This window comes from Hyperoodon ampullatus (genome assembly GCF_949752795.1).
Source record: "Hyperoodon ampullatus genome assembly, chromosome: 18".
NCBI classification, from domain to species: domain Eukaryota; kingdom Metazoa; phylum Chordata; class Mammalia; order Artiodactyla; family Ziphiidae; genus Hyperoodon; species Hyperoodon ampullatus.
The window spans coordinates 14,155,784-14,167,797 of NC_136931.1; the positions used below are offsets into that span (position 1 = coordinate 14,155,784).

Genomic DNA, 12,014 nt, shown 5'->3' on the forward strand with positions numbered 1-12,014 from the left:
TTTGTGTGGACATATGTTTTCACCTATTTTGGGTATAAATGGCTGAATTCTATGGTAGCTCTATGTGTATCCATTTGGGGAACTGCCTGTCTTCTAGAGCAGCTGCACTACTTACACTCCCACCAGCACTGCATGAAGGATTCAGGTTCTGCACACCCTTGCCAGTACTTGTTATTATTTCCTTTTATTCTTGACGTTTCTTTGCACTCACATGCCATTTTTTTCACTTTAAAATCTTTCCCTAGGTGGTTCCATCCTCCATCTTGGCTTCAAGTACTACCTGTAAGTGGATAATTCCTCTATAATTCTCTTCAGCCCTGACATCTCAGTGAGCCTCTGACCCATATGCTCCTTTTCTTTACAGCACTTAGGCCATTTTATAATTATGCATTCATAGTGCAATTATTTGATGAATGTCCATCTCCCTCCACTGGACTGTGTGCTCCAGGAGAACAGAGACTGTGCCTATTTTTGATCATCGCTGCATTACCAGCACATAGTATATAGCATATGGCACATGTGCTCAAGAGATGCTTGTTCAATTGACGAATGAATTAGGACAAACAGCTCACGTGTGAAAGACCCTGAGGAGTCTTAGAGTCGATGGCTCTAAGTTGAATCCTGGCTCTGATGTTACTAGCTGTGTCAAGGGCTCAGCATGATGCTGGACACTCTGTAAGCCCTCAGAAAAGGGATCTTTTGTTATTATTTTTGTGGTCTGGTGTTTGCTGGTCCACTGTTACCTACTGCTTAAAGATTTTCAAGATTCTGCCACCGTGAAGGCTTGGAATGGACCTACACGTTGGCTGGCTAGCCCTGCAATCTGGTCTCATCTTGAAGAGTCTGGGAATCCTGAATGCCTTTGCCTGGTCCCTCTAAATGGTCAGCCTAACAGGATAACGCTATGCTGGCTGTGAGAGGGCATCTTCACTCCCAACACGGGGATCATCAGCCTCAGGGTCAAACCTCCGGGGTCCCAGGGCAGTGCCTTTAACATGTGGATACCTTTGCTGTGTACAGTCCCTCCTTGTGGGAAAAGAAGTTCAGCTTGTAGTCTTTCTTGGAGGCAGACAGCACATCAATGTAATCAAGACCCTTTAAGGTGACACTTAGGTCGGGCTTCTCCGGTTTCAACATTTCCACAATGACCCGGAATCTGGGGGAGCACAGGGGTGCAAGAAGAGAGGACAGACAAAATGAGACAGTTTGCCCAAAGGGAAGAAGGCAAGGTGCCATCTCCACTCTTGATTTCATGGAAAGCACACGGGTCCAGGGTTCTAGTCTCCACTCTGTCACTAACAATAACAGTAACTACCATTTACTAACTGCCTATTCTGTGCCAGAACTGAGTCGGTGCACCACACGTGTTACATTACAGGCTTTTAGTCCTCACAGTGCCTGTTGGAGGTACCTCGCGTTATCCTCTCCATCTTACTAGGGAAGAAACTGAGGCTGAGAGAAGGAAGATGACAGCTCGGTTAACAATGCCTAGTTATTGGCAGAACTAGCATTTCAGCTGGGGTCTGGGCCTTCATCCACTATGCTGAGCAGGCAGTTCTCTTCTCCCAGCCTTTGGCTTCTTTTCCATAAAAGAAGGGGACCAGGCTGGTTGGCCTCAAGCTCCTCTAGGTCTTCTGTTCTTCTCCACTCTCACTGCAAGTACAAGATCCAAGGGACGTCCTTCTCTGGCCAGTGGCTTAGGTGATAAGACAGGGCTTTCAATAATAACAACCACGATTATCGTTTTGATAATAATAATGACAGCTAACATTTACTGAGCACTTATTTTGTGCCAGGCTCTGTTCTAGGAGATTTTCAAGTTATCAGCTGCTCATAGAGAGTGCTGAACAGGAGACTCTCTCTGGGGCTCAGTTACGCAATGCCTGGCCACTGCACAGAGCTTTGACTCTTTGGCCCACACTGTCCTCTGGGGGCCCTGACCAGGGGAGGCGCTAGGCTCGACGGTGCGAGTCCTCCCCCCGTCTCCCCCACTCCCTCACCTCTGGGGCTTGTTCAGCCAGTTGGTGATTTGCAGGAGCTCAGTGTAGGGCGTCTTACATGGCACTTCACGGTAGATATTGGCCACGGCTTTGGGGAGCTCGGAAGTCCCATGCAGTTCATACAGCCAGCCGGTCCCATCTGGGAGGGGGAAGAAGAGGGTGCCCTAAGAGAAGAAGAAATGTGGTCAGAATGACACAGAGGGTCCTTTATTAGCCACCTCTCAGGCATGGCAGTAGCACAGGATTAATGGAGGCTCTGCAAATAAGCATAACACTTTTGGAAAGCAGCTTGGGAATATGTTCCCCAGAGTCATAAAAATGTTCATGTATTTGAACCAGGGATCCCAGCCCAAGGAACTCACCGAAGAAAAACCCCTACAGCAGAAAAAGTTACATATATACATACACGTGTATATTAGAACTACTTATATTGATGAAAATTTAGAGATAACTTAAACATCCAATAACTGGGGATGTTAAATAAATTATGGAACTGTCATTCAATGAAATATTAGTCAGTCGTTAAAAATGATTATCACAAAGATTACATAGTTAAATAGAAAAGTGCTCATGATATAATGTAAAGTAAAAGTAAACAGGATGCAAAACTGAGGATGCTGTGATGGCAGCTATGGCTGTATTTGAATAAGGATTGGTAGCGAAGACAGAAGAAAACAGTTCTTTTTGGGGAGGGGAGGTGGAAGACTGTGGCTTCTTTTCTTTTTTTGATTTTTATTACAGTCACTATGATGCTATCTGTTCACTTAAACTAAGTATTAATTGCTCGATGCTTAGTTGAGGACTCCATTTTAGAACTGAGCCCCTGGTTCCAAGAGAATCCCCTCAACATGAAAATACACGGACGAAAAGGGAAGTTTTGGACTTGATAAGCTTTGGACATGATTCCTCGTGGATCCAATATCATTTGTGGGGTCCCCTCTTGTCTTAACATTCTCTCTCACACAACTCCTCCCTCCAACCATGCCAGGAAAACAGTGGGGGAGGTGGGGCTCAACCTACCTGATGCTTGCGGTTCTCCACATTCAAGGTGCGGGGCCGGTAGGTAATCTCATAGGGCTTGTTTTGCTGATGGGGCTCCAGGGAGATGAACTCGGGCCCCTCCCAGTGCTCGCCTTCAAAGATGGGGTGCAGATTCCAGGTCTGGTTGGTGCGGTTTGAAAGCATGATGGTCTGTGTGTGCTTGGAGCGTACCTGGCAGGTGAAATTCACCAGCTGGAAGAAAACAGGCACCTTAAGCAGGCAGTGGAATTTACAAATCTGGAGTTCAAGGAAAGGTTCAGGCCATATATATATATAGATATCTATATCTATATCTGTAGATATATAGATATATATATATTTGGGTGTTGTCAGTATAGCAATGTTTTTTTCAGGCCAAGAAACTGCATGAAATTATCAAGAAGTAAGTGTATTTAGGAAAAAAAGAAGGAACTTCAGGACTAATTCCTGACTGGCATGTTCCAATGTTAAGAAAAATCAGAAGAGGAGACGAGAAGAAGCAGCTAATAAGGTGGGAGGAAAACCAGGAGAGGGTGGTACCCTGGAGGCCATGTAACGAAGGAAGTGCGTGAAAGAGGAGGGGCTTGTTCAAGGTGTCAAATGCTATCGACAGGTCAAGTAAGATGAGCGGTGAGAACTAGCCATTGAGCTTAGTAACATGGACAATGTCGCATTGGTGTGAAGAGAGTCAAAGAGATCACCAGTGGGACAAGAATAGAGTTTAGCAAGAGACCCACACATATATTATCAATTGGTTTCTGACCAAAGTACAAAGGCAGTTCAGTGGAGAAAGGATAATCGATTAAATAAATGCTGCTGGAACAACTGGATATCCATGTACAAAAAAATGAATTTTGATTCATGTCTTACACTACATACAAAAATGAACTCTAAACAGACTGAAGGTCTAAATTTAAAACTTGTGTCCTGGATATACAGAGAGCTCTCAAAACTCAATAGTAAGAAAACAAACAACCCAAAGAAAAATAGAAGATCTGAACAGACACTTCAACAAAGAAGATATATGGATGGCAAATAAGTACCTGAAAAGATGCTTAACATCATTAGTCATTAGGAAAATGCAAATTAAAAACCACAATGAGATATCACCATGTACCTGTTAGAACGACTAAAATTTTAAAAAACTGACCATATCAAGTATTGGCAGGGATGCGGCACAGTGGAAATGTCAGACGTGGCTGATGGGAATGTAAAATGACACAATCACTTTGGAAAACAATTTGGTAGGTTCTTAAAAAGGTAAACATATACCTACCCTATGACCCAGACATTCCACTCTTACATACTTATCCAAGAAAATGAAAGCATATATTCTTGCCAAGACTTGTACATACACATTTATAGCATATTGCATGATTCCATTTATATAACACTGTTGAAACAACAGGAGATGGAGATCAGGTGTCTATGACCATAAGCAGTGTTGCCAGGAACTATCAGGTTTCCACTGTTAGGTTTCCAGGAACAGGGCTAGCAGAGGATTAACCCAAGCCCATTTTTTAACCATAGAGAAAGTGAAAGGTGTTCACCCCTTACTTACAGAGCTTATGACAGAATCTGATCTAGCCAGAGATGTCAATACAACTTTCCCTGTGAATGAGATGCTTGAGTTGAGAGCTGAAGAATAAATAGGAATTAACTAGATGAAGAGGGGGAAATGAATATATCAGCGGTGGGAACAGCATGTGCGAAGGCCCTGTGGTGGGAGGGAGCAGGTCTACATGTTTGATGTGGGCACCAAGGACTGTTTGAACAGGGCCACTTGTTTCTAGAAGGCCTGACTGAGTTCTCCTGTGGGGCTTGCTGGGCCCACTCTGGCCACTGGCCCGTCTGTGGGCAGCACCTACTGACCTCTTTTACCGAAGGTGGTCCCACGCAGACTCCAGACAGGGTTAGGCTCAGAGGACTGCCACCCTGGATGAAGCAGAGCAAGTTTTTATGGAGGGTCTCCTTGTCCACCTCAGTAGGATGGTAAGTCACTTCGAAAGAAACCTCCATGCCTGCGGTGATATAGCCCTCTTCCGGGCTGATGGAGAAATGAGGCTCAAATTTTCTGGCATCCCATTTAAACCTTTTCCAAGACAAAAGGACACAAAGTAGTTTACTAATATCCTTGGGGTGTCCTCAATCCTGCTGAGACAAGAGATTTTGCCTGTGCTTTTAGCTGGGAGGTTCATCCCCTCGTGCACTCCCTGGGGCCTGAGAGGAGGAAGACTACTGGGCAAAGCAGAGGCAGGTGGGACAAAGGCCAGGTCATTCCTGGGTGGGATCTCTAGGCTCTCCCTTGGGGCTGAGCAGGGTGGGAAGTGGCACACTGGGGGGCACGTGCATGAACACGCTTACACATGTACCCGAGGTCACACAGCTAGGATGTGGCCGGGCCGGGACTGGAACCCTCCCGAGACTGTGGCCATAACCGCTCCCTGCACTGCCTGTCAGGTCTGATCAGGGGGTGGAGATGATCCCTTCACATGAGAGTTGCCCCTATTCTTGGTGGCCCTGGGATCCAATGGCCCTGTGTGGTCACCCCTTCTGTGGTCTGGCACTTGGTCCAGGTAGGAGACAGAGGGTGGATGGTGCAGACCAGTGATTCCAGTGCCAAGGCTGCCATACCACAGCCTCAGGGCACTGTTCAACTGAGGTCGGTGTGAAGGGTGCCCCCTGCAGGTGTGTGGTGCGCAGCGGGCACGGCTATGGCAGCATTCCCCAAGTAGTGCCTGGGTGGGTCCCTGCTGGCAAGTCATATAACCACTTTGAGCCTCAACTTCATCTGTGCAATGGGGACAATATATTAACCACTTTAGAGGGTCCTGGGATAGTTAAATGGGAATCCAGGCCCAGAGGGCTCTCCTACCTCGCACCCACGTCGCCCGTGTTCAACATGAGGACGCGACGCGTGGCTTGTGTCTGACACACGACTGGTCCGAAGGGAAGATGCTCCTGGTCCAGGGAGATCTCCAGGGCCTGGCAGCAGCCGCTGAGGAGGAAGAGGGGCCGCAGGAGCCCCATGCACTCCATGAACACCTCTTCGGAGAAGGGAGGGACACGCTTCTTTGGGGCGAAGTTGACTTCCAGCTTCCGGACCTCTTTGGGCTTCAGAGTGATGTTGCGGAATGGTGTCAAGGTGATGACCTGGATAAAATGACAGCGAGTCTCAGAAGCTGAGGGTCGGGTGCCCCTGAGGCTCCATTTCTGGGGGTCATGCTGCTGGGACCGTATCAGGCCAGGTGTAATATCATTCTGCTCTCTCACCAGCTGTGTCACCTGTGGTGAGTTACTGAAACTTTCTGTGATTTACTCTACGGTGAAGATCCAGATCGCCGTACAAAATGTGTGGCACGTAACAGGCATTCAATCAGTGTTAATTCTCTTTCCAACCCCTTGCAAATAACCCCTGTTCTCCGGTGGAGGAAACAGTAAGAGCAAGTAGAAAAGACTCAGCGCTCTGGTGGTTTTCAAGGCGCGCTCCCTGGGCTCCCTGTATCACATTTCCCAGTGTGCTGGTTAAAAGGTAGACTCTTGGGTCCTGCCCCAGCCCAAGAGAACCAGTCACCTTGGGAGAGCTTGGAAACTGCATCTGGGGACTCATGTGTTCTGAAGTTTGAGAACCACTGTTAGAACTTGAATATAAGGGGCTGCTCTCTCCTCTTGGTCCTGGTAAAAATCAAATCAAAATCAGCTTGAAGGAAGTCAAGCCCTTTTCATCCTCGAGCTCCCTTTGGTACGGAGTGCTGAGCAGTCACCAGGAAGTGGACTGTGGCGGGCAGGGAGGGGTGGGTGGGTGGGGGAGTGACATAATGGCTGAGAATCACAATAGGAAAGTGACCTTAGAGATTTCTCAAAACACAATGATGGAAGTGACCTCCCGGGGTGACAGTGCTGGTTCAGGCCATTCTGGCAGCGTTTGTCTCAGCACCTCAAGAGGCAGAACTGGTGCAGCTGAACTGTGAGGGGCCCTGACCCACTGGAATGAGGACTTTACTTTGGATTAATGAGGAAAGGGAAGCAGCAAGTTTTCCCTCTTTCTCTGGATGGCAAAGTGGGTGATGTGGGGTCCGGGGACGAGATGCCCACTGGGTGTCCTGCTTTGGTTGACCTCTCACAGCCAGTGTTCCTGTATCCTGCAATCCTCAGACAGTCCACAACACTCCTACCACATTGAATCACACCTAGGATTCCAAAAGCATCAACCCCTTTGAGCCTATATAATCTTGCCTGCCAGAAGCACTCCTCCTCAACCTGTCTGCCTGGGAGATACCTCTTCATCCTGTAAAACTCAGTTCAGTCCTCTCTCCACTGTGAGACCTTCTGTAGCCCACCGAGCCCTCCTCTGAGCAGCCCTGGTCCTGAATCACACCCTGCTTCTGCAGCTTCTAGGCTTTCCTGGGACTGTTCATGTGTCTGTGACCCCAAAAGATTGTGAACTCCACCAGACCAAAGTCTATGTCATATTCACCTTACTATGGACTGAATTGTGTCGTCCCAAGTCCATATGTGAGTAGTATTTGGAGATGGGGCCTTTGGGAGGTAATTGGCTTAGAATGAGGTCATGAGAGTGGGACCCTAATGATGAGATTAGCGCCTTATAAAAAGGGACACCGGAGAGCTGGAGCTTGCTGTCTCTCTGACATGTGGGGACACAGTAAGAAGGTGGTCGTCTGCAAGCCAGGAGGAGCGTCCTCACCAGAAACTGCCTATGTTGGCACCCTGATGTCAGACTTCCAGCCTCCAGAACTGTAAGAAAATAAATGTCTGTTGTTTAAGCCACCCAGTCTGTGGTGTTTTGTTATGGCAGCCCAAGCTAAGGCACACCTTTATATTTCCAGCATGTAGCACGGATTTACTGAGTAAATGTAAGAATGAATTGAATGAAGGAATGGATATAGTCCACCCTCAAAACGAAATACACCTGGTCCATTTTCAAAGGGCCACCCAAACACTGTAAGATGGGTAGATGGCAGCCAGGACTGTAGCTTCTCTATTTAGGGAGCTCGAGGACATGGATTTGGCAACAAGCATGCTTCTTTCACACAGCGGATTGAAGTGTAAAGAGGGACAAGCTTTTGGGGGCAGATGAGTGATGTATATCGAAACATACTCTTCCTTTTGGTCCAAGAAGCCCACTCCTAGGAGTATGTATTAAGCAGAGAGTCATGGATTCACAAAGAGTTTTGTTTACATGGATATTACAATGCTGCTTATAAAATAAAAAATCAGGAACACCTGAAATGAGCAGAAACAGAGGATTGGTCCATCTGCATAATGGAGATATAGAGGAACAAATGATACTGAATGTTTAGGAGCTATTTCAAGTTGGGATAAGCAGGTTTCAAAACAATCTGAACATTAATATTTTATTTTAAAAATGTGTAGGAAAAACAGGGGAAAGATAGGTACCAAAATGTTAAGTGATTATTTCTGGGTATGCGATTATAGGCGAAATGTTCTGCTTTGTGATTTTCCGTATTTTTCAAATTTTCTGCTGTGATGATATACATATATTCATTAGAGCCCAGATCTTCTGAGTCCATCAAGGGCAGTTCTCTTTCTACATCACTGTTGCCCTCTAGAGGCATGTAACCTCTCCAAGCCTTGGTTTCCTTACATGTAAAATGAGAATAATAGAAGCACCACCCTACACTGTTTCTGTGAGGATGACCAGAGGCAGCACAGGAGGAGCTCTCAGAACTGCCTGGCACACTGAAGGTGCATGAGAACCGTGAGGTGTCAGTGTTGCTACCACGGTCATCCCTGTCATCGGGGCGGGGGGTGGGGGGAGGGATGGGGCGTGAAGATGCCACTAGGGGCCCGAGCACCAACCTTGGGTTCCTGGAGTTCTGGAATCGAGAACAGCACTGACAGGTTAAATGTGAGCTGGGCTTGGCTGTTGCTCATGACGGAAATCGTTTTCTTCACCACTTGTCCAGGCAGGACAGCTCCTAACTTCACAATCTTATTGGCTGGATCGAGAACTAAAATCTGTGGGATAAGAAAGAGGGCAGGGAAGGAGGGTTCATCAGTTAATGAGAAAAAGAAATACGATACGTGTACCCTGGTGAGGCAAGGCTGGGTCCCTCTCTGTGTCCCTCATTCTTCACATTGGATGGGCATTTGCCCACTCAACAAACATTTATGTGCTTAAAATGCCCACTAAACAACTTGTTGCACAATCACATAATTACGGCTGGGTTCAGAGATGTTAGGAAGGAAAAGCTCAGGGTACAAGGGGCTGAGCCAGCCTGGGGGTGAGGGAGGCTTCCCTGAGGAAGGCATGTTCCTACTGAGAGCTAAAGGAAGGGTGGGATCCTGTGGGTTTGCATCAGGGTGGTGTGGGGCTGGATCCCGAGGGAGGAGACACGCTGTGGCGAGGCCCTGAGCTGGAGGGAGTGGACTGGTCAGGCCCGTGGCTGGGAGTGAGGGGGAGACACGGGAAGACAGTTCGGAGAGGGGTCAGGTTTTCTTCTGGGAGAAGTGGGAAGCCAGTGCAGCCTGGAGTGGCCCCATCAAGTGTGTATCTTGGGAGGGTGCTCTGGCTCACTCCTCTGTGGAGACGGACTGGAAGAGGGCAGGAGAGAGAGCCTTGAGGAGTGAGAGGTGATGGCGGCAGCGGAGGTGGGAGAAGCAGGTACATTTCAAAGTCCGCATCTAAAGTACTGATCAAAATGCTGGCCTGGATCAGGCCAAGGTCAGGCTGGGCCTTGTCCTCCAGGATGACGTGGCCCACACGAATAGCACCCACTGGTCACTGTCATTTGACCAGTCACTAAACTGCACCCCTCCCCTACACACTCCTTCTATCCTGCCCATATGTTTCCATTTTGTGCACAAAGGCGAGGGTCTCCAGTCCCTCCCTGTGAACTCCTGGAGGTGAGAGAACATGCTTAAGTCTCCTCTGCAGGATTTCTGCAAAGCACCTGACACAATGGGTGCTGAACGAGTGGTGAAAGAATGAACACTCGAATGAATCAATGACATCAGAAGAGATCCCATCACGGGCTCAGGTGCAGACACACCAGGTGGCCTGGTCCTGCTGCTCTCTGGCTTGATGGGAAGGCTGCCGGGAATACACCCCTCCCATTTTCTCTTGGTTGCTGAAATGCCCCATGCCTTGCCGAGGATCTTGGAAGGTCTTCAGTTTTCCAAAACTTCCTATTAAATGCAAATACTCCCACCAGACAGACACCTTAAACGTTAACCAGACACTGGGAGGAAAGGGATTAGCAGCAGGACCGGACCATTCCCTTCCTATGAGGAGCACCTGGTTAGAAGGAAGGCCCTCAGTCAAATAGGATCCTGGGAGGTGTGGCTGGCTGGAGAATGTCAGTCTGTGTGGTGTTTAGGAAAGATGTCCCATAACTGAAAGGTACGTCTGCATACAGAGCTTAAAACAAGTCTCACCTCATAACCTGAAAACACTACACGCCCTAATGTGGGACGAAAAGGACATGCTTGGGATGCTGCATCGGATAGTCTCAAACTTCTCCAAGAAAGAGAGTGTTTCTCCAGTGATCTCCTGTGATTACTTGTATCCTTTGATACAGTAAAGTTTGGTATTGAATGAGATCTATGTGATTCACTTGGGTCTGATCTGACGATTCACTCCTTGGTGGGACTGGCTGACCCCCTGACAGAGCAGCTTGGGGGCAGGAGACTTTGAAGGGGTGGCAGGTGGGCTCAGGCGGGCAAAGAAGGGCAAGAAGGAGGGGGGCCAAGCCCGAGGATCTCCCCAACTGGCTCTTACCTTCATGTCAGTGCCTTTCCCTTTGATTTCAACTACTTGTTGTGAGAGCCCATTGATTTCAAAGGGGATGAGTTCTCGATAATGGATACTTTCTCGAGGATAAAAGATGATGGGAATCTCCAATGTCTTTCCTGGCTTCACCACATCAACTCGGAAGTTCACCTCGAGGTGGCTGGTGTTGGTGTACAAACACTCTAAGCTGGAGAAGATCAGGAGGAAGGTGTGTAAGCTCTCGGATGCCTGACCCAGAGGGGGAGATTTTGTCCCTTGTTTCTCTGAGCTGGATCCACTGCTGGATGTCCTGCCCAGTTGTCTTGGAGTCCAAATGTAAGGGCTGGAAGGGACTTCAGCAGGGATCCAGCCCGTGGTCTCCTGGGCACCGTCGAGTTACTTCCCCCAGATCACATCCAGAGATCCTGGCAGAGCCAGGCCTCCAATGCAAAGTCTCATGACCTTTTGCCCAGTGCTCTTTTCACTTTCTTTATCCTCTCTTCCTTGATAATGCAGCTCACGGTTTTGTACCCTTTCATAAGAAGGAAGGGCTTCCTGAAGTAACTGGGTGGTAAAGCACAGTGCGGAGGAGTATGTGTCCAGAGTCAGACAGACAGGAGTGTGGATCCGGGCTCTAGCCCTACCTAGCCATGTGACCTGAGAACAGTTTACTCAGCCCATTTGGGTCTCTGTTTCCTCCTCTGTAAAATGCGGGTAGTGATGGCTACCTCATAAAGTTGTTGTGAGGAGTAAATGAGATAAAGTGACTAAATCAGTCACTAGACAGGGCACAGAGGAAACATTCCATAAAGGTGAGCTATTATTATTATTGCTAATTGCTCAATTAGAAGGGACCTTCACAGATCATGTCCACCCTCCTTCACTTGTGGGTAGGAAGCACGTAGACCTCCATTACAGCTCCTCCTCATCTGCCTTCCGGGTATTTAGAGAAGGACTCTAGCTAAGGCAATAAAATAGAGCGCAATGCCTTAAACAAAGTAAGACTCAGATTAAATTAAATCAGGCAAGGAGGAGTGTAGGTAATAAGATTTTAAATTAGTATTTAAAATTACATGACACTTGTAATTTAACATTCAGGAGAATCATCATCATCATCACCAGCACCATCACCACCATCACCGCCACAACAGTAGCAGCAGATTAAAAAAACGGAGCATTTCCTATGTTCCGGGCACTGTTCTAAGTACTCCCTCTAAAGGAACTAATTTAATCCTTCTAAT

General features: G+C 47.7%; 1 protein-coding gene across 1 annotated transcript in view; it reads right to left on the bottom strand.

Annotated features, from left to right (window-relative positions):
- Positions 1–12,014, bottom strand: part of HYDIN (HYDIN axonemal central pair apparatus protein) — a gene marked incomplete at its 5' end in the record, with an annotated part of 359,388 nt that overhangs the window by 15,424 nt on the left and 331,950 nt on the right. The window contains 7 exons of the mRNA XM_079723315.1: positions 1,006–1,156; positions 2,001–2,164; positions 3,021–3,233; positions 4,893–5,112; positions 5,896–6,173; positions 8,862–9,020; positions 10,783–10,981. Coding sequence (XP_079579441.1) covers positions 1,006–1,156; positions 2,001–2,164; positions 3,021–3,233; positions 4,893–5,112; positions 5,896–6,173; positions 8,862–9,020; positions 10,783–10,981 — 1,384 coding nt within the window. The remainder of the gene's footprint in view (positions 1–1,005; positions 1,157–2,000; positions 2,165–3,020; positions 3,234–4,892; positions 5,113–5,895; positions 6,174–8,861; positions 9,021–10,782; positions 10,982–12,014) is intronic.